This window comes from Leptonychotes weddellii, chromosome 3 (assembly GCF_054177405.1).
Source record: "Leptonychotes weddellii isolate Sample4059 chromosome 3, ASM5417740v2, whole genome shotgun sequence".
NCBI classification, from domain to species: domain Eukaryota; kingdom Metazoa; phylum Chordata; class Mammalia; order Carnivora; family Phocidae; genus Leptonychotes; species Leptonychotes weddellii.
This window is the reverse complement of record NC_138371.1, coordinates 25,212,393-25,234,969: the sequence shown is the minus strand read 5'-3', so window position 1 is coordinate 25,234,969 and position 22,577 is coordinate 25,212,393. Positions and strand designations below refer to the sequence as shown.

Here is a 22,577-nt window from a genome sequence, read left to right as displayed (position 1 = left end):
AACTGGCGTAAGTGCTATCTCATTGTCGTTTTGATTTGTATTTCTTGATGGCTAGTGATGTTGAGCATTTTCTTTTAATAGATTCTTCTTAATGGGCTGTGGTGACATCTACTGCAAGGTCAGATTACCTCACAGTTATTGTAGTGGCTTTATATTTTTAATTTTTTTAAAAAAGGTTTATTTGAGAGAGCGTGCATGTGTACAAGCAGGGGGAGGGGCAAAGGGAGAGGCACACTCCCCATTGAGTGGAGCCCACCACTGGGGCTCAATCTCAGGACCCTGAGATCATGACCTGAGCTGAAATCAGGAGTTGGACGCTTAACAGACTGAGCCACCCAGGTGCCCTGACTATATATTTTTAAGCTGTGGCTTTGAACCATATGAAGTTTATATCAGAAAAAACATGGTATTAGCTACGTAAAAGATAACCCAATGACTTGATCCTTACTATGCTATTTTTAGGCAAAATAGTTAGTGGCCTGCTATACCTTAAAGGTGACTGACACATTATATAATTAAAATAACCGTCTGCAACTATTTCAAGTGGAAAGGCTCATGAATTCTTGTCTCTGAGAGGGTATCCCATGCACATCTTTGTTTCTGATGGAAGCACTAAAAGCATTCCAAACGTATTGAGAATACAAATGGGTTAATGTCTCAGGTACAATGCAAGTAATAAGATTCAAATACCATGTCTGTATACAAAATCACGAGTGAGTCCATAGCTGGAGACTTTGAGAAAGATAAGAGCTCAAACCACTCCCCCAAGTTGGAGAATTGGACTAGGAGTAAATGTGTGAGTAGGAGAATTCCATCCTTTATGTGTCTCAAATCTCCTCCTGTGCTCAGCTGGGAAGTTTATTTATTTATTTTTTTAAGATTTTATTTATTTATTTGACAGAGAAAGAGAGAGAGCACAAGCAGGGGGAGCAGCAGAGGGAGAGGGAGAAGCAGACCCCTCGCTAAGCAGGGAGCCCGACGCGGGGCTCGATGCTGGGACCCTGGGATCATGACCTGAGCCAAAGGCAGACGCTTAACACACTGAGCCACCCCTCGGCTGGGAGTTTATGAAGTGGTTACATCAGGCCTGATACTTTTCCAGCAATTGACTGAGCAAGTAGGACAGATAGCACCGAACCAGGGGAGTTAGCAACTGTGCTAGAGGGTAAGGATTCCAGCCATCAGAGTCCCGATAAAGGTGTTGTTTACCCTGCCGTAGCTTCAGGAAATTTGGAGAATATATTCATGGAAAGCGAGACCCAAATTAACTCCAAATAAAGTCTAAAAAGTCTTCCCGTTATAATAGTAAAGAATCTCACTAAAACACTGTTAAAAGTCAGTGACTCAAAACCCAAGCTGGTTGGCTCTTAGAATTAGTACAATGTGAATCCCTGGTATAGCCTGACCTGAAGAAAAGTACCCCCATCTAGAGGCTGTGGGTCTTATGAGACACTGGTGTCCCAAGAGAGTGTCAGGATTAGAGGATGTACTCAAATCTATTTGTTGGGTGAATTGTGTTCAAAGATAAAAGAAACAAACAAGCAAAAGGATCCCTCATATAAAGAATTTGATCCAGATGCCAAAACCAGATTAAAAACTTTGGCTGAGATCCAAGTTGTAGGTCTTTATAGAATAGTACGAGGGTGTGCTAATTAATTTGCAGCAATGAGTAGGCTGGCTCAAATAATAAAAATAGGAACATGATTTAAAAAATAAAGCCACTGGGCGCCTGGGTGGCTCAGTCGTTAAGCGTCTGCCTTCGGCTCAGGTCACGATCCCAGGGTGCTGGGATCAAGTCCCACGTCGGGCTCCTTGCTCGGCAGGAGGCCTGCTTCTCCCTCTCCCACTCCCCCTGCTTGTGTTCCTGCTCTCGCTATATCTCTCTCTGTCAAATAAATAAATAAAATCTTAAAAAAAAAAATAAAATAAAAAATAAAGCCACTGAGTAATTTTAGCAAATGGAGTAACTCCAAGCAGAAAACATGGAATATTTAAGTGAAACAGATTAAAGTAGCTTTAGAGTATTAGAATCAAAATTCAGAGTCAGAGTTAAATTTTTAGTTTCTATCATATAATTTAAACATTTCAAAGTTTACTTGGGAAATTCACAGTAAAACCCTGTAAGAAATGCCTGAATATCTCTTGAAGTAGGAAGAAAAGGAGAAACTTGAGCTAGTGATTTTAAAAGAGGAAAATGTGATTCAGTTAGAAAATGTCTTTTGGAGCTTCATCTCTGAACATATAAAGAGTACACCAGGCAAAGCAAGGCAAAGCCAACCAGGAAGAGAGTAATTCTTAGGCAGAAGTCAAATGAGAGCTTTACACCCAAGTACTCCTAACAAGAAAGTGTCATGGATTCATCAAGGTGAGAGAAGGGAAGTCCAAAAAGCCACCTAAGGACGCTCAAGCATCTCTATTCATAATTCTTTGTGTGCAGTCCGGTTGAAATTACAGGGGTAGAGCATCTTCTTAGAGAAACACTTCGCAGCTTGTGTTTGAAAAGGCTAGAGACAATGTGACTGGAATGTGTCACTCTATCAAAGGCAAAACAGAAGGCCTGAACAGCAGGGTCAGCTGACATTGGAGAGAAAGTTCTTGATTTGTCTCCGGAGAGTGTGGCCCTGTGTCATTAGTCCATGGGATTCAGAGCAGGTTTCCTAATATATTTGTTAACCTTTTTATTGTGAAATAGAGTTGATAGAGTAGACCACAAAAAACAGTTTAATAAATTATTACAAGGCATTCTTAAAATTATCACTCATGTCAAGAAATAAAACACTGGGTGAGGTGCCTGGGTGGCTCAGTTGGTTGAGAGTCTGACTCTTGATTTCAGCTCAGATCGTGATCTCAGGTCATCAGATCGAGCGCCACGACAGGCTCCATGCTGAGTGTGGAACCTGCTTAAGATTCTCTCTCTCTCTCTCCCTCTGCCCCTCTATCACTTCAATGGTATTTCTGCCCAAAATGCGTAACTTGAATCTAATTACAAGGGAACATCAGATAAACCCAAACTGAGGGACATTCTACAAGATAACTAGCTTGTACTCTTCAAAAATGTCAAGGTCTAGAGAGACAAAGAAATGCTTAGAAACTGTTTCAGGCAAAAGGAGGCTTAAGAGCTATGATCAACTGAATGCGATGTATGATCCTAGATTGGACCTCAGAGGGAAACCTGTAAAGATTACGGGGGCAGTTGCTGAAATTTGAATAGGGACCGTATCGTATTATATCAATGTTAAATTTCCTGACTTTGACAATCGTATTATGGTTATATAAGAGGATGTCCTCGTTCTTAGGAAATACACACTGGATTATTTAAGGGTGAAGGGGCACAATGTCTTCAAATTCCTCTGAAATGGTTCAGGAAAAAGTGTGTGTGTGTGTGTGTGTGTGTGTGTAGGGAGGGAGAAAGACAAGAGAGAGACAGAACAACAAAGGGTGCAAAAGTAAAAAATTGGAAATTGGCAAAACATTATGGGACTTCCTCATACAATTTTTATAATTTTTCTATAAGTCTGAAATAATATCAAAATTAGAAGTTACAAACAATGCTATGCTGTCTGCAAAGGTCACCTCTTTGAGTCTGAGATACCATCCAGAGTTGTTCAACTTTTTTGTTCCAGAGGAATTAGCAGTTTGGATGCTGCACTCTCCCTAATAGGGCCTATGACGCCTGGGTGGCTCAGTTGGTTAAGTGACTGCCTTCGGCTCAGGTCATGATCCTGGAGTCCCTGGATCGAGTCCCGCATCGGGCTCCCTGCTCAGCAGGGAGTCTGCTTCTCCCTCTGACCCTCCCCCCTCTCGTGCTCTATCTCATTCTCTCTCTCAAATAAATAAATAAAATCTTAAAAAAAAAAAAGAATAGGGCCTATGAAATAAAATTTCTAACAGTAGAGAGGTAATAGAATATACAATCTTTCAGTATTTATATAAACACTAGTTTTTCTTAATATTTTTTATATTCGTTTCATATCTTACCTCCTTCTCAACAGGAACAGACAAGATGCTTAATGTGGAAGAAATTTTTATGACAGAAATATTCAAATGGAGGATGGAAAATCACTTGTTGGGAGTGCCTTTAGGAGGACTGTCTGTATCCAGGAAAAATACAAGGGAGCTGTGATTCTAATTGTGAAGATTAGTTATGAAGTATTTTCAGTTAAAAATTCTACTTAGGAAGTAGTACTTGTAATTGAGAGAATTTTGAAGTGTGGGACTCCTGTCTTCTCTGTCCCTGGATCCTGCTGCCTTCAGTGTTTTGCAAAGCCGGAGTCATTTTCCAGGTCAACAATTCTGATCCTGATGCTGTTACAAAGTAAACCATTAGCCTAGGCATGTATTGGTCAGCATCTGTTCATTTACTAAATATTTTAGAACATTAACTGGTTCTTGGCCAAATACTGATCTGATAGACTTTGAGGCGGGACTTTGCAGCCATGAACGTTCATCTGATCACCTCCCAGGATGTTTGTGAGTGCTGGAGGGACCAGTTAAGGTCATCCAATCCAATGGCGTCACTTGTTCCACACGATGCTTTCTTCATCCATCCAAACCTGCAAATGTGCAGGTCCCATAGAAAGAGCCCCAGCTCAGCTACAAGGATTCCTGGCTTCCAAAATGGCCATTGAGGTACTGTGTGCGCCTGACCAAAGTGCCTCTCGAGGCCTCAGTTTCTTTCCCCATAGTACATGGCTACTGCTGGGATGCGGACCTGGTTTTCTTCAGGTGTGAACTGGAAATGTGGGAAACTTCTTTGACGTGTTGCTTTTCCCACATCCCCCAAGGACCCACCGATCCCCATCCATTCTCTTCTCTTCTCGGGGATCCACCCTGCTCCTTCCATCCCCAGTGCAACTGTCCCAGTTCAGATCTTCATCATTTCCCACCTGAAGTATCACAATACCCTGATAACTGGCCTTCCTTCCTGGATTGTGCCCACCACCCCCTCCTCTACTACTATCCATTCTTCATAGAAGCTGTGCTATTTTTTAAAGGAAAATATGATCATGTCCCTCCCTTCTTAAGTCTTCATTGGCTTCCAATTAACTTACATGATCATACATATACTCCTTAGCATGTGCCTACACTTGATTCCCTAATATTCCAGTTACCTCCTTTGTTCTGTCTTTGGTGTTCTTTCCCTCTCACTGTAGAATCCACATCTTACCGTTTACTTACCCATTTCCCCCACAGTAAACTCCTTCAGGGCAGAGACTGTTCAAAATCGAATTCCTGTGGCTAGGACCAGCATGTGCCTGCCTGGCACCCAAAGTATACTCGATAAATAAAAACCCAAGAAGACTAGTCATTAGCACTGAATTTTAATTACAATTAGTAGTTCGGATGAAGAACAGACTAGAATAGTGTTTAAAATCAACTTCTGAAAAAAATCACATTTATATAAGGGAAATAAAATGGGCCAGCAGAAGTCCAAAAAAGGTGCAGCCTGGATTATTGCACTTGGATGAAATATGCTGTTCCGGGTAGCATAATACTCAGGCCACACAAGGGCGGGAGGAGGAGATAAACACAGAGGACAGACCCCCAGGTAGTATTTATTCGGGATTCCAAACTCTCCAGTTGCCTCACAAATATTTAGCATTTTCAAAACATTTAAGAAGAGCTCTTTACAAAAGTGACTGCGGTGTCTCCAACAGGTTTTAGTTACACCTCTGCTTTTCATTCCAAATTATGGGCAAGTTTCCTGGATAGCTCTACATCACGTGATGGGACATCTGTTACGCCAAAACCACCCAGCGCCCCAGGCCATGGAGTGGTGAAGGGGGTGAATTTGTACTTCACTCATATTTTCAGGAATAATACTGTGGCTACAGTTTACCCTTTCAAGCACTCTTCATTTTGGTCATTTGTATTGGAACATGAGAAAAAGTGACAACGAGTACAAATGAGCACTAAAGTAACTCCTAGGCTACTAGTACAAAATAAAATAAAATTTTAAAAAGTCCCCTGCCACGTTCACGAGGGTGGCGTAACTGTATGTGTAAGAAAAAGGCTGTAAACTTATAGAAAAGATAAACTCTGGCTTCTAAACAAATTACAAAATTGATTTTACCTTTACCCTTGAGTGTTATACAGGAAAATGTAAACCAGTGGACCTAGTTACCAAAAACACGTATCCTCCTAAGCCGAGGGATGGCCTTAAAGTTTGGCCTGAGCCAGTTTTATATTCAAGTTTTCTCCGAGTTTGTCCATGAACTCAAATGTGTTCAAGTAGTCAGAACGTTGCACGCTAATAAAGGAGGAAAAAGAAGAGAAAGAAATTAGTTTGTCTCTGGTCTGGTAGCAGGTAGAGGGAAAGTCCTAGAAATGCTACGTAGGTAGCATTTTATTTATGTCTAGAAGAACACTAATTAATATTAACAAGCTATGAATATATGGCTGATGACCATGCTCAAGGTTCAAGGGGCTGACCCCTGCACTTTCACAGGATGTCCCTTGCCCTGAGTCTTGGAGGGTGAAGCTATCACAGAGCTTCCATTTAGACTAATGCCTGACTGAAATCATCCCACTTCTTATTCCTCATTCTTAAAAATAACAAAACCTATTCAGGGGAACAGCCATGCTTTCATCTACATTCCTACAAATTGTCACATGTCCTTAAAAAAGTCTGAACGCTTATTTTTATCATTGTCTTACTTAAAAAAAAAAAAAAAAAAGATAACGGACTGGCTAAACTAATCCTGCTGATAGGTGCCTATTCAAATAGGCTACAAAGGTAACATACTGATAAGCACATTTCAAACACTGTGTTCTTGCCAGAAATTTAAGATAAGAAAGACATGGTGGTTGAGTATATCCCCATCACTGAGGTATACTGACCCTAATGGAGATCTTGGAGGATGCACGGTTGGGACTTGGGATTGGGGTTAAACTTTAGTAGGGTTTCTTGAGGTGAGTCAATAGTGACCAACTGTGAGGGAGAAGTCTCTGATTAGCAGCCAATCCAGCGGGGATATGGGCTACCATGTTCTTAGAAAAATCCTGGGCAATAACCGGGCCTCGGTATCTGATTGTTGGTTATAGATAATTGGGACTATGACCAAGTGGGCATCTAAAACTTGTGTTGTTGGGGTGCCTGGGTGGCTCAGTCCATTAAATGTCTGTCTTCGGCTCAGGTCATGCATGATCCCGGGGTCCTGGGATCGAGCCCCGCATCGGGCTCTCTGCTCAGTGGGGAGTCTGCTTCTCCCTCTCCCTCTGCCTGCCGCTCTGCCTACTTGTGCTCTCTCTGTCAAATAAATAAATAAAATCTTTTAAAATTAAAAAATAAAACTCGAGCTGTTTTTCTTACCCATAAATTGAAGAAATTAAAGGGATAGAGTACAATAGCCTTGGAGGTCCCTCTGTTTCAACTGTCTATAATTTTCTTGTTAAAAAGAACCTTGTCACCCAAAGATCATCAACTGGATCAGAGGTCAGCAAACTACAGCCTGGCCCCTGGACTCCATCCAGGCTACAGTCTGGTTTTGCAATTAGTTTGATTGGAACACTGCCACATCCACTAGCTTCCGTATCATCTATGACTGTTTTCCTTCCACAGTGGCAAAGTTCTATAGCTGTATAATTTTGAAAAGGCTGTATGTTCCCACAAAGTCTGAGATGCTTACTGTTGGCATTCTATAGGTAAGTGTCTGTTGATCCCTGAAGTAGGCGATAAATAACAATTCATGTACTTCCAAAAAGCCGTGATGTTTGGAGCCCAGAAAAGAATGTTTTGAGCCCAGAAAAAATATGCGGTGATTTGACTGCAGAGCTCAAGGCATCTTATACTTACTTGGGCAAACCTTTAATACAAGCAGCCAAGTCCTTGGTCATGAAGCCAGCCTCAATGGTCTCAATACAGACTTCTTCCAAAGCCTTGGCAAAGAAGCTGAGCTCTTTATTGTTATCAAGCTTAGCCCTATGGGCTAACCCTCTGGTCCAGGCAAAAATGGAAGCTGAAAGAGCAAAACAAAACCAAAAAACCAACACTTAGATCATACCAAGAGGGATTCCCAATTGTTTCAGTTCCCAAAAATACAGCAATTTTCTTTTGTTTAGGTGACTTGATTCCATTAGACGCTATCCACATGGGCTATATAAGAACTGGAAGTATTTTTACTGAATAGAAATTTAAAAAAAAACCTGTCTCTTTGTGTATATTTCAAGAAACACCTTCAAATGGCTCTTATTAGTAGAACAGATGCACTGTTTGGTGATGATTTTATACACAAAGCATTGGGCAGCCAAAGGAGCACGTCTGGTTCCCTTTGGAGATCGCCACTCTTTGGGTGGAAATCAGTGTAGCAGTAAACACGATCTTACCGATGGGATTGGTGGACGTCTCCTGTCCGTTCTGATACATGCGGTAGTGACGTGTCACCGTCCCGTGGGCAGCCTCTGCTTCTACGGTCTTGCCGTCTGGACAAATCAGCACGCTGGTCATCATGCCAAGAGAGCCATAACCTGAAGTGGCAAAGCATGAAGTATTGGGGCCAACTGCAGGAAGAGCACTCTGTCTCTCGGAGCTGAGCAGTCTCAGGAAAATAAGCAAAAGCATATGTAGTCATCAGTAATTCCACCTTTCAGGAAGCAAGGTCCCAGCTCCAGACCTCAGGATCAAAGAGTCTGGAGAGGCTATGCTTCGCTTCTTCTTCACTTGTCTATCTCAGAGGCACCTGCTCCGGGATGGAGAACTCAGGATCTGCCTGCTTGCATTCTACCCTAGTACTGTGACTTCCTTGCTACTGTGACTCAGTTTTTCCTACCTGTAGAATGGGAATAATAAAAGCACCTCCTTCACCAGATTGTTGAGAGAATTAGATGAATACACATATATTTGTGAATATATGTGAAAAGAATACATATTCATCTTCCTTAGAATAGTACCTGCCACAGAGTAAGAGCTCAGTATACTGCCGCTTTTTTTTTTTTTTTTAAAGATTTTATTATTTATTTGAGAGAGCGAGAGCAAGCACAGAGGGAGAGTGAGAGGGAGAAGCAGACTCCCCGCCAAGCAGGGAGCCCAATCCCAGGACCTGGAGATCATGACCTGAGCCGAAGGCAGACGCTTAACCATCTTAGCCACCTAGGAGCCCCATATTGCCACTATTCTTATGTGCAGATGCTGTGCTGTTCCAGGAAAATAAAGATCAATGAGAGTTGTGTCCTGCTATCAAGCTGCTCAGATTCACTAGGACTGGAAAGGCAGGTTGAAAACAGGATGGGATGATCCAAGAATATCCCTCTTGCCCTTGCTCCCGGTAATAGTCCCAACAAGACAGTCCTATTCTGTGGCTTCCTTTTCAGAGAACAACATTAGCACTTTTAAGTCCAGACAATTGATTTTCCTTCTCTTATTCACTCTTTTACACTTGAATTTGAAGAATATCTTTTTCTGTTTTAGCTACCGTCCAATAGCACCTCTGGGGTTAATAATGCAAATTTATCACAGGCTGCTACGTTTGCTTTTTTGTGTGTGTTTTTTTTTTTTTTTTGGTTTGAGTAGATACATAAACAATGTTTTTTTTTAAACTCATTTTTTAGTATCGTTAGAAACCTCTGCATGGGACTAGTAGCTCCTTTCATATCATTGCGTTGGTCTGAGGCTTTGGTAGACTCCCAAATACTTATTGGAGAAGTTCAGGACCATATCCATAGTGAGTTTGCTTATGGTTAATATCAGGACACTAGTTGGTACCACAGTCAAAACTGAGGACCTAAGTGGTATGAGTCCGCAGTAGCTCATATCCTAGGAAAGACTGGACATGCGGACAGCACTGTTGCTTTTGCCTGTTGTGCCTGTTGAGCGGTACTGAGGTTACATTTATCTACAGGCTCTGCCCAGACACAGAGCCTTGGTACCTTATCAGTGCACTGCCGGACTCTGCACTTCCGAAGTCCTATTTCAAAGTCCTTTGACCCTCCATATCTTGACATTTACATTCGAAAGATCCATCCAGATACTCTTTGTGGCTATGAGGACATTTAGAAAGGGTGGAATGATTTGGGTCCCTTCCCAAGAAATCTGCTCATAGGAATAGTTTCCCTTACCCACCCTGGAAGCATCATAAAGCACCACTCTTTCCTCTACCGTACACAGCACAAAGGATTATGAGGATGTGGAGAAACAGGGGGAGCGTAAAGAGAATTGTCTAACTCATTTATCTGACATAAACCTGGGTTGATCTACCAATTTTCAAACTGGCAGGAGGTGCTTAACTGTTCGTAAGAGAAAAGAAGAAGTAGTACTTCCTGGGGAAAAGCAAACAGGATTAAAGTTAACACAAACGTTTATCAGGGGAAGATTCACGTTTACATAGCTGCCAAGGGTAACTGAAACTGAAGGGCAGCTGGTGCTGAAGAAAGCAGGGCACGGAGAGTGTCTGTTGATTTGGCCCTTACCTCTGGCATAAAGCCCCTGGTTCTTGGAATTTCTGTGAACAGCCCTCGGCTTCTCTGCTTGTGTCAGATGGAACAGGATGGCTCGCAGGGCTTACATTTCAGCATTTAACAAACGAAGGGCTGCAAAACCCCCCTTCCCAAACTAGAAAACTACTGTGGCATGACCCATGTGCCACCGGCTGAGCTCCACCTCTGCTCGGTCCCACAGCTCCTTACCTTGGGCCACGGAGTCTGACTGCACATCACCATCATAGTTTTTACAGGCCCAGATGAAGCCTCCCTCGGATTTCATAGCTTGGGCCACCATGTCATCAATGAGCCTATGCTCATACCAGATTTTTTGGGCTTCAAATTGGGATTTGTACTGCCTAAGAAGCAAGAGAGAAAAGGGAATTAAAAAGAAAATTAGGGCGCCTGGGTGGCTCAGATGGTTAAGCATCTGCCTTCGGCTCAGGTCATGATCCCAGCGTCCTGGGATCAAGTCCCGCATCGGGCTCCCTGCTCCTTGGGAGCCTGCTTCTCCCTCTGCTTCTCTCTCTCTCTCATGAATAAATAAATAAAATCTTAAAAAAAAAAAAAAAAAGAAAGAAAGAAAATTAGTGTTACTAGGGACGGCACTTGCTTCCCCAAAGAGGGTGGGGCTGGAAGCAGCATTTTTTAGTAGAAGCAGCACAGACTTGAGAATCTGATAGACCTAAACTCAAATCCTGCCCATTTTTTAGCTGTGAAACCCCATGTTCCCACCTGTTAGAGTGATTTCACCTCCTTCACAGAGATGGAGAATAAGGGAGAGAGTAGAGTGTCCCCAGCACTATTTTTAGTTTTCAGTACACTACTGATCAGATTCTTGAGATACAGCTTACTTTAAGAATGTAATAATGGGAGCACCTGGGTGGCTCAGTTGGTTAAGCATCTGACTTCGGCTCAGGTCATGATCTCAGGGTCCCGGGATCGAGCCCGCCTCCAGCCCCACCCTTGGGCTCCCGGTTCAGCATGGAGTTTGCTGGTCCCTCTCCCTCCCCCTGCTTGTGCCCTCTCCATTTCTCTCTCAAATAAATAAATAAAATCTTAAAAAAAATATGTAATAATGGATGAAAAATATGATTCTACCACTCTGTATCTTTCAGGAAACTAGGACAGCTCCTAGGATTGGTATGGATGGGTAGCAGGAAGAGGAATTAAGATGTCTTAGGAAAGATACCTAAAACCCAAGCCCTGGCCTCAACACTTGCAACTAAAAGGTAGTTAACACGTGCTCCCATGTTGTTGAACTTGAAGTTGTTATAAATATTGAACTAAGTTCAAATGACTCCACTAAGGCAGAGTTCTAAATCACAACAATGGGCTTCAGAAAGAGTGGAAATGTGCCCAACTCAGAAACTCATATGCATATGCTTGAAAAATTGTAATTTTTTTTTTTTTTTTTTAGAGAGAGAGAGAGAGCAAGCATGAGTTGGGGGTGGGTTGGCAGAGATAATCTTAAGTAGGCTCTCTCTGCCCATCATGGAGCCCAAAGGGGGGGGGAGGGGCTCGAACTCATGACCTTGAGATCATGACCTGAGCCGAAATGAAGGGTTGGAGGCTTAACCGACTGAGGTATCCAGGTGGCCCTCTTTTTTTTTTTTTTTTTTGTATTTTATTTTTAAATAATCTCTACACCCAACATGGGGCTCGAACTCACAACCCTGAGATCAAGAGTCGTATGCTCCACTGACTGAGCCAGCCAGTGACCCCCAAAATTAGAACTTTCTGTCAATCACCGGGCATCTTCATTCAAACATTAAACAATTCTTGCTCTGAAAAAAATAAATGTGGGACCCTTATTTGAAAACATTTACCTTCTAAAAGCAACTCAAGAATGGTTTGTTTCATGTCTGTTAAATCTTAGTTTTGCCCTTTACTCTATGGGATAGTGATGGTTTTCATTCAATTTGTCCCAGAATCAAAGGGATAAGGATGTAAATTCTATATTATAAATCCTAGCTTATTTTAGAAAAAAGACAAAGAATAAAAAAGAACTGTAGTTACTTGTCATATATTTCCTGAAAGATGTCTTTAAAACGTCCATCATATTTCTTCAGAATAGTGTTTTTGGTGCTCAGATACAAAGGCCAACTCTTAGACAGAGCCATCTGGAAAGAACTGTGTGCAAAATCTTCGATCGACTTATCTTGGTTGTACATCCCCATAGCCACACCACCACCCTCTGTGGAGGGAACACCAATGAGAGGAAAAAGGAGAAGGGTAAATGGGGTAGAGTTGTAACCAAGTCCAAATCCACCCACCACCACCCAGGCACCCAATTCCCAGCTCCCATGGCTTCAAAAAGTCCCGCCCAGGCTTCAAACATGAATATTCCATGAGTTGCTGAGGCACATGATCGGAAGAAACTCAATTCTAGATAAGGGCATTCTAACTTGTTTTGAAAGGGCAATAGAAGTGAGAAACACACAGTCTTCTGGATCCTGAAGATACCAAAAATACTAAAAAGTATTGATATGAACCAGAAATACACTCAAGAAAGGGTGAATCCTTTTTAAGCTGTCTTTCACACTTTTTTTTTAATTTCACACATGTGTTTTCAACTCTGAGTGTGTGCTCCTTCCTCAGCCATTGAGAAAAATTGGCATTTCAAATATCGAATGAGAATTCTCATCATTTCCTGAAAGATACTGAAGGTTCATACCTCATTGGCAGAAATAATTATGCTACATGTCATCACTAGTGTTTCACGACTCTTCCTTGGTGAACTCTGTAGTTACTGAAAGAAAGCACTTGAATCTGTGCCATTGCCCAGGGCCAACCTAGGCTCAAAATGTGCAAGGCCCAAACCCGCAGGACGAGATTCCATTAAAATGATATTACTTAGAGGAGGCAAAGAGAACAAGGGCTAGGTCAGCTTTGAGCTTTTGTTTGTATGAGAGCTTTTAACCACTTCAGGAGTGGAGAAAGAGGCGTTCTCTGTTCTTTCAACAACCTTTGGGTGGCATTTGACACAGTGGACCTTTCAAGCAGCAGGATGGTGGGGAAGAAAAGGCAAAAAAACAAATGTTCACTTTCACAGAATAAACACTCAGGGCAAGAAGAAAATTTCAGCAAATATATAACGCAACCATTTTCAAATACAAACCCTACCAGAGCAAGGGGCAGATTAAGTGACAGGTGATATGGGATTATTAACGTTTAATTTCTAAAATTTAGGCACAACAGATTCCTGCCAACCTTCCCTCCGTGTTTCAGGAGAAGTGCAAAACTATCTACCTGTCTTTGCCCACATGCATTTCCAATTAAGTGGCTGGTTCCTTTTGTGTCTTTAGTCCACCCCAGGGGAAGGCATGGAAGCCAATTACTTCTTTACGTTAGATTTTGGGTCCTGTAGAAATGCTGTAGAGTCCAGGTTGTATTTTTGGCAGCCACAAAACTAACTTTTAAAAAACAGTACCAATATTGTCTAAGTGATCTGTAAAAAATGAAAAGATGTAGTTCATGATGGACTTACCTTCAAAGTTATGGACCAGGTATGTCATTTTTTTGGATCCATCACTTGACGTGTAGGTTATCTCGACTTTACCAGGCCCAGGAACAACAAAATCAGTTGCTCTGTACTGTGTAGGGGGGAGAAAGGTATAAAAACCAAACCAAACTATCCTTTCAAGAACTGTAAGGGAAGAAAAATCGTAGAATATAGAGCTGGAAGATACCTAGACAAACAGGGCAGTGAGGCTCAACCTTCATTTATTTTAAAAGATGGGGAAAAAAGAGGTCCAGAGAGTTCCCAAAGCAAGTTGATCCTACGGTAGAGTGGAAATCAGAATTTACTGGGCGCCTCCCATGGAAAGGGCAGTTTCCTGAGCACGGAGAAGGAGAGGAGAATGACAAAGCATTTTCTCTTAGGAAGCTTATATCCTAACAAGGACATACAAAAGTGAGAAGCAACCTAAGAGTTTTCAAATGTCAAAGGGGGGCTTAGATATGAAATGCAGTAGGATGACAGGGAGAGAGAAATGACCATGACCTGGAGGTCAAGGAAGTCTTTCCACAGGGGGATGATAATACACTAGCTATAGCATGGATGGTGACAAGAGCTAATGCCTTGTCCTCACTGTATGACAGACACTTTAAGTGACTAACTTGAACCATCTCGTTATCTCATTTGATTCTTCCATCAATCTTACAACAGAGGAACTGTGATATAGTGGAAATAACACATCTAGGGTCGAAAGACTTGGGATCTGGTCCTTAGACCTTCAGGGCTCAGTCTCTTCACGGTTATCATCGCTACTAACACCAGCCCAGGATTTGTCCAAAAGCAGCATTGACTGTGGAAGCAGTTGTGACAGGCTAGTTGGTGCCCCTCAGGAAAGGACTGTACGAGGACAGCCATCTTGTTCACGGGAGTGAGCTATGCTGGTGGAAAAATGTGCCTGGCCCCCACGAGGCATCTGTGAATTTCTGCCACGCTTAAATTAGAACATTTTTACAATCAGGTACCAACAGTTGCCAGCCATACGTATTTATTTAGGTTTGCATACAGTAATACTGATGACAGCTGGGAAAAGAACCATTGGGTAATCGTGAAGATTGAATATCTTTTCTCCACGGCACATTTCTGCCATATAAAGTCCTTCACTATGGGTGGAAACTTATTCCCATTTCTCAAAAGGAAGACACGGAGGCACCAAAGCCTCACAGATGCTTCGTAGAGGTTTACGCACATTGAGTTGAATCAACCCTAGGTTGGGAATTTTCAATCTGGACTTTAATGAAAAGAATGACCATTTTTCCAAGTGACTGATGCCAAAATAATTAAAAGAAAGCGGGGGGAGGGGGCGGGGACGATGAAAAAGACACCATGAACTCATAAGAACTTAAGAGTGTTCTTCTTGGGATATGCGAGTTTGTAGCGCTCCTGTTGACATTCTCTCTCCTGGGCCTCTGGAAGGTTTGGCCAGGATGAAGGGATAGTTTGAACCACAGGGCAGAACACAGTGAGCTGATCCTCAAGGACTGACCCAGTGACCCCGTCCCCAGGAACAGAGAGTGGTCTGACCTGGCCACACTGTTTCTGAGGACTGCTACATCAAAGCCTCTGGATTTCAGCATGAGACATTCTTATTCTTAAGGCTCTTTCAGGACATAAGCTGCTTTTTATGAAAGTCCAAAACCTCCGTTTCAATACGGATTTTGTTTAGTTGGCAGTTTTTCTGTTTAATTTGGCAATGAGCCTACTGGTACAAAAGTACAGAAACTAGTACTTCTTTCTTTTCCAAGTAGGAAAGGAATGTTTTAAAGAGAATACTTTCAACTACTGAATCAGTTTTTCCTTTTTTGCATGAAGAAATAATGTTCAGTATAATCTTTGGTGGTTCTCAACCCTGTCTGTACACTGACATCACCTGGGAGCTTTAAAATGTCTGAACCCCATGAAATTCAGATTCAGCTGGTGGAGGGCAGAACTCATGTACGGGAATTAAAACAAAAACCCAAATTTGTTTAAGAAGTAAGACAAAGCAAAAAACAAAACAAAAAAACCCGTAACGGATCTTATTGTATACCCAGGGTGAAGAACCACTAATTTGGCTGAACCATTGGAAATTATACAAAAATCGCCATATCATATGGTTTAACTTAAAGAAAAAAAAAAGAAAAAGATATATGGGGGCATCTGGGTGGCTCTAACTCTTGATCTCAGCTCAGGTCTGGATCTCAGGGTTGTGAGTTCAAACCTCACGTTGGGCTCCACACTGGGGGTGGAGCCCACATTAAAAAAAGAAAAGAAAAGACACAGGAAGAAAAAAACACATCTGAAAAAAATCATTGTGTTGAGACAGGTACCTATCTATAAGTTTATCTATATTTATTTCTACCTAAATACACAGATATACACATACACACTTCTCGATTTTGCACTTCACTTAAAGGGAGTAGACACCAAAAGAATAAAACATATAGCTCAGAACTTCTGGGCAGCCAAAGGTCACCAAAAAAGAGTATGGAGAATTCAACTATGCCAACACGACTTACTTGATCCCCATAAGCATGACGACCTATGATGATGGGTTTTACCCATCCACTCACAAGCCGGGGGATATTTTTGCAGATAATAGCTTCCCTGAAGACGGTGCCACCCAGAATATTTCGGATGGTGCCATTTGGTGATTTCCACATTTGTTTCAACTTGAACTCCTCAACCCTCTTCTCATCGGGCGTGATGGTAGCGCACTTGATACCGACGTGGTACTTCTTTATAGCTTCTGCAGCATCCCTGGTGACCTGGTCATTGGTGGCATCACGATTCTCTATACCTAAATCATAGCTGGGAGGGAAAAGTCATTAAGTGTAACTCTCCAGACAAACTGATGAGTGACTGAGGGTGTCACCATTCTGTGCATGGTGATGGCACGCAGAGCCCGCCCTGAAGAAAGGAGAGGCTCAAGTACACCTCAGTCTGCCAACTCTTAGGATTAGGGCACCTTAGACCCAGAAGACGGCTGCCAACCAAACAAAGCACTAAGAGAGGTGGACTATGAGCCACACCCACCTGTAGTGTGGGAAGCTGTCTAGAAGGAGACTGAATGGAAGCCATTGTGCTCCGCCCCTTCGCGTGCTCTTCACCACCAAGAGGCAATCATGGCATATGAGCAACCGTTTTTGCAGACTTCCTTCCATAAAATTAGCATAAAAACGTAAGCCTAAGCACTCATTTTCCCTTAGTAAATACTGTGCTCTAAAAATAAAGGGGTCAGAGGGTTTAAAGGATTGTTTGTATTATGGCATTCAAGTGGTAGGAGCTATAAATGCCACAGCCCGTCCCAAAAATGCTCCCCACTTCTTCATTAATGCCAGTTAGTCAGAAGATGAACCTTTCCCTAATTCTTAGGTAAGTCTCTTTGTTCTGGAAATAAACCTGCTGTTTGCTGGGTAAATAATGGAATCCAAGGACAGATTTGTATCCCTCAGGGAGTTATAGTACTATACACCAATACCCAGGCTGCAGGTTATTCAGAACTGGAAAGAATGTTGGTTGTCCCCGGAGCATAGAAAATGATTAAAGCTTTATCTCAAGTATGTCACAGTTTGTCAGAAGCAGGAGAAACAAAACAGTAATGTAGCAGTTCATTTTGTCCACAAAGACTTCAAAAAAGTTTTTCAGCTTTTTTCAGCTTTCAAAACTTGCTAACCCATTAAGCCTCTAGGTTTCTTTTTTCAGTTCCTTTTAGTCTTTGCATTTTCCTTTCCTCCGCTATCTCAACTCATGATGCAAACACACAAAGATAGCAATCTTAATGTATTTCCAAATAAAAATTATTCCAAACTGCTGTGGCCTTAGATAATTCACTTACGTGTAACGAATCCACTGACTCTCTTATCTTCTGGCATAGGAAATGCTGAATACTACAAATGTCTAATCCTAACTCAAATGAAGACTGGGGTCAGCACTTTTCATGTTCGTAGGAACCATTTCTCATCAGAAGAATCTACCAGCAAATTAGTGGAGCTTTTGCTTCTCTTCTTAACGTCTCTAACAGAAGAGAATGAGTAAGTGGCCTGGACCACTGTCTAGCCTGCAGAAAACAAACACATTTTACAGCTATTACACCGGCAAGAACTTGGCAAATTCACCTACTGCCATGTCAAGTTCCTAACCAGGAGAGTGCTCATGAAATGCTTCCGTAACCCATTTGATGTTTTTTATGCTTCGTTTCCTGTATGTCTGGTTGACCTCTGCAAGTATTTGCTTCATCTTGGGGTTGCAATATAGACATTATCAACAGCTTGGGCTTAGAATAACTAAAAAGAGAGTCTAATGACACCACGTGAATGAAGTATCTATACCCAGGCAAAACAACAGGCTCTCGGAACACGTGGGTCTGATCAATAATTCTGGGTCAAGACAAATACACTTAAGACTTGCTGTAGTTTGGTTAAACTGTGTGGGTCAACATTTTGCCATGCCAGGCTTCAGCCACATCCCCTTTGGAAAAATTCTGCCTCTTCCTTGTTTGGATGTACAAAGAGCATGAGCAAATTTATAAAAAATCACAGGGAACAAAGGGGAGAATCCCACAGAGACTTTCACATATGTCTCCAAACACTTTAAAGACAGAGCAATGGCTCAAATCCTTAGAACACAAAAGGTTTAAGGGATTGTCTACGGAAAGGTGGGGCTCGTATAAGTAACTTCAAGGGTTCTTTCTGTGTTGTAATTGTGTGAAAAGGGCAAAGCCAAGGAAAGAACAGGGGGAAAAGGTCCACTGACTAGTTAAGTAGAGTGATAGTAAACAGAGGTAGGTAGAAAGGATAAAACTGTGTTAACTACAATTACTTTACTGTTCAACGCAGACTGTACCTCTATTATTTTTCCTTCCACAAATAAAACCTTGTGCTGCTCTGAGCCAGCTTCACGGGAAATAGAGGCTTGGAAAGAGTGGAGGATCACTTTGTTCTCATCACAATTCTTTTCTTCAGAACAATGATAAGTCCAGTCTCTCTAGCCAATATGTCAAAATTGAAATAGAAAGTATGGGGCGCCTGAGTGGTCCCGTTGGTTAAGCGTCTGACTTTTGGTTTTGGCTCAAGTCGTGATCTCAGGGTTGGGAGATCAAGCCCCTTGTCATGGGGCTTAGGCTCCCTGGGGAGTCTGCTTGAGAATCTCTCTGCCCCTCCCTTCTGTGTTCTCTCTAAAAATAGAAAAATCTTAAAAATAAATAAATAAAATTAATAAAATTAAAATAGAAGGTTCATATACCTATATTTTGGCATCCCTCCCTCAAAAGCTTTATTCATAAGATACAGCTATAGCTATTTAAACAGCTAGTTATACCCCGAAATCACTTAGATTATGCTTTCTGAGTTTGCTGCTTACCTGTGCAGGTCCAGTTCCACATAGGGAAAAATGAGTTTTTCTTTAATCAACTCCCAAATGATTCGCGTCATTTCATCTCCTTGCATCTCTACCACAGAACCGCCACGGATTTTCTGAGACATTCTGACTTCAAGAAACCTTTAAAAAGAACAAAAGGTAAGACACAGGTCTTCTCATTTATTACAGTGTAAAAACAAAATACCAAGAATTCGGTGACTACTAAACACTATATTCACAACAGCACTATTGCATAAAAAGCTAATGACAATATATTTACCATTAGAATCGAGCACGTTCTCTGTATAAAGCGCTAATGGAAACTTTTCCCCTGGGGGAACATAACTGCAAATTGCTTTTATCCCTTTAAGTTATGGCTGAAGACTGGAAAAGTCAAGAGAACGGACTTAATTATTAGGTAAGAGGCCTATAAACAGTATCAATTGACAAGGTGAGCTAAAGTAATTTCATCTTTAAATAACAAAAATGTACTGAGGGGCACCTGCCTGGCTCAGTCTGTGGAATGTGTGACTCTTGATCTTGGGGTCGTGAGTTCGAGCCCCATGTTGGGTATAGAGATTACTTAAAAAAATAAAATCTTAAAAAAATACAAACCCAAAAATGTACTTATTAGCCAACTGTGAACATCAGTTCCTTGTGACAAGCAGGACATATTCCTAATCCTCAGGCCATTTTCACTTCCCAAATTTGTAATTCTAGAAGCCTGCTTATTAGTGTTTAGGAGGTTCCCTATACCATTACTGAGGAACCCTCTGGAACTCAACTAGAATAAAAGAAGTAAACAAACTGGTGTGGAGGAGTTAATTACTTCTGATGTGTAATTTCAAGTACGATTTACAGTAGAGCTTTAAGTTGATTCAGTCCTGCTGAGCCCACTGTCACATCTGTCCTTGCATTTAACACAAAACAAAACAAAACACAAAAAGAGGCAGCAAACTTATCTTGGTCTTGATACAACATTTCCATGGCTGCATTCCTACATAATATTATACAAGAGTTATGACTTGGCTATTTTTCCTTGATGGCAAATACAACTGATGGGTCATATAGCATCCTTGAGTATGTCTTACCTTGTCACAAGGAACTGAGGTTCACAGGCCACTAATGAGTACATTTTTGTTATTTTTTTTTAAAGATTATTTTTTTAAGTAATCTCTATACCCAACGTGGGGTTCGAACTCATGACCCTGAGATCAAGAGTCCTACATTCTACTGGCTGAGCCAGCCAGGTGCCCCCCAGTACATTTTTTGTTTTTTAAAAATCAAATTACTTCAGTTCAACTTGTCAAGTGATACTGTTTATACTGAATAATAGCATTTTTAAAATTATTTCCTTCTCAGTTGAACCAAACATTTTCTGCAGTAATTTTTCTATATCTCAGAACTGAAACATTTCGGGATTTCCTCACATTATCCATTAAAATTTTAGCACCTTTTAACTAAAAAAGTAAAGTTTTTTTTTTGTAGACTCTTGCTTACAACAACATAGGACATTATTTCTTTTAGATATAAATTCCCTGGGGTAGGCTTTAGGCCCCACTGGATTCACTTCTCTAAGCCTTGCTGCTCAGATTCTCCCTCTCCACCCAAACCCTGACTTCAGAAGGAAGGACTTTTCCAAGAAGCCAGTTCATTTAGTCTGAAAGCAGGTGAATTCCAATATCATGACACACTTGTGTCATTCCAGAAAATAAACCTGGATGAATACAGAAAGATTTGCTTTTTTCATCATTTCATTTTCATCAACCCCAAAATTTCAGCCACATTTTCTTTAAGCTGAGTTCATGAACTACAATAATTTCTGGGCCAAAAAACAGTCTCTTGCAGAGAAGAGCTGCACTGAAAGAAACAAGGAAGCAGTTGCAATTTATTGTTGGAAATATCCCTGACTCATTCCTTGCAGTGCCTTCCCCTACCTCAAGACCTCCAAGACCAATTAAACGCAGAATTGCCGCATCAAAAAGTACAGAAGGGGAAAAATTGCTAATTCTCACCTTTACAACTTCTAATCACCCCAACTCCTTTCAATCTTGCAGACTCAATTAAGTGCAGTTTATTTCCTAAGACAAAACTAAAAGGGGAATAGAAAGACTTAACGTTCAAAACACGCCTGTCAGGAGGATTTAGCTGTTTTTAATAAGGGCCAGACAGCCGGGTTTATCTGGTTTAAAGTACAGCGCTGAGTATACCCAGAGGGCCAAAGGGCAGTTTTAGGGGCGCAGGCAGGCACCTGCCAAATAAAGGTTAAGGGAGCACAAATATCTCTGCCCGGCACACAATGGAGGGGGCGTCAGTGGGCGCGTCTCCGGTTCGTCATCCGTAAGCTGGTCTTGGGGTTTGCACGACCTTAGGTGACGCTGTGACCAGCAGGCTCTTGGTCAGCATACGTCCTTGTGGCCGTTGTGCAAGAGAGCTGCAACCCAAGCTGGCTCCGCTCCTCTCTCCAGGTCTCCACGCCCATCCCTTCGCTCTGCGGCCCAAGAACCTTTACCCCGGGAGCCTGGAGCCTGCTGCGGGCACGCTTCCTTAGAACTGGAAAACTGGAGACCCGAGCGGGGGCGGAGGTGTCCCCTCCACCCCATCCCGCCCCTTCCACGCCCCCAAGAGGACACTTCCACCCCGCCGCACCGCCAGTTCCAGCCACCTGAGTTCGCTGCACACGCCCAAGTCCATGGCTTCCACCTTTCTTTGCATCCAGCTCGCCACTGCCGCACGTTTTCTTCCCCCTAAACCCAAGACTTAGTCTTCCACGCCTCCTTGCATCCTCCCACCGCTCGATTTCCCTTTCTGCATACAGACCGGGGTTTCTATGTGTCACTGAAAGCAACTTTCCGCCGCCCGATTCCACCCTTCCGTGCCCAAGAGTGGGCCTTTTCCACATCCAGACATCTAGCACCCTCTTTCTCCCCATGTTTCTTCCCCACGCCCAACCTGGATTTTCCCCCTTCCTTTCGATTAGGGCTCGCCGCTAAATTCCTCTCTCCATACCCAAGATCTGAGCTTTCTCCCTTTTTCCCGTTCCATCTATTGGCTGGCTCACAGCTTCCCCGCAAAAGCCAGGGGCTGGGAGCCGCCCCTCGAAGCCTGCGGTTACCTGCAGGGGAAGGGACGCGGACGATGAGCTAGTGGCACCACAGCCACTCACACGCTGAAACTTACAAGCGTCTACACTGGCAATCCCTGCTGGGCCCCAGCTGTTGCAGCTTCAGACACCGCCTCCGTTCCGACACAGCGGAGGGCCTGCAGCGCAGGGTTTTGGCTCCGCCACGCTTTTGTCCCCTCCCAGGCC

General features: G+C 42.4%; 1 protein-coding gene and 1 long non-coding RNA gene across 5 annotated transcripts in view; one reads left to right on the top strand and one right to left on the bottom strand.

The window, feature by feature from the left end:
* LOC115940972 (uncharacterized) overlaps positions 1 to 5,304 on the top strand; it is an 11,354-nt gene extending 6,050 nt beyond the window's left edge. The window contains exon 4 of the long non-coding RNA XR_004075705.2: positions 3,993 to 5,304. This is a non-coding gene — a long non-coding RNA (uncharacterized LOC115940972). The remainder of the gene's footprint in view (positions 1 to 3,992) is intronic.
* IDH1 (isocitrate dehydrogenase (NADP(+)) 1) lies at positions 5,303 to 22,577 on the bottom strand. 4 transcript variants are annotated; one of them, XM_006733367.3, is made up of 10 exons: positions 22,448 to 22,577; positions 21,283 to 21,359; positions 19,271 to 19,408; positions 16,429 to 16,720; positions 13,904 to 14,009; positions 12,433 to 12,610; positions 10,621 to 10,772; positions 8,326 to 8,466; positions 7,796 to 7,958; positions 5,303 to 6,250 (listed from the first exon to the last, which is right to left on the bottom strand). In XM_006733367.3, the coding sequence occupies exons 3-10, from the start codon at positions 19,390 to 19,392 to the stop codon at positions 6,160 to 6,162; spliced, it is 1,245 nt and encodes a 414-aa protein (XP_006733430.1). In that variant the 5' UTR covers positions 19,393 to 19,408; positions 21,283 to 21,359; positions 22,448 to 22,577; the 3' UTR covers positions 5,303 to 6,159. The 4 variants fall into 4 exon arrangements, with proteins under 4 accessions (XP_006733430.1, XP_081669886.1, XP_030884076.1 ...); XM_081813760.1 differs by having other exon boundaries at positions 22,383 to 22,535; XM_031028216.2 differs by lacking the exon at positions 21,283 to 21,359 and having other exon boundaries at positions 22,448 to 22,564.

What these genes read in the sequence shown, in the direction of transcription:
- IDH1 (XM_006733367.3), bottom strand. Translation starts at nt 19,392, where the DNA reads ATGTCTCAGAAAATCCGTGGCGGTTCTGTGGTAGAGATGCAAGGAGAT. An exon ending in TTTCAGGAAATATATGACAA is followed by an intron (nt 10,773 to 12,432) that starts GTAACTACAGTT and finishes CTTGCTTCTTAG; the next exon opens with GCAGTACAAATCCCAATTTG. An exon ending in GTCAGACTCCGTGGCCCAAG is followed by an intron (nt 8,467 to 10,620) that starts GTAAGGAGCTGT and finishes TTGCCACTTCAG; the next exon opens with GTTATGGCTCTCTTGGCATG.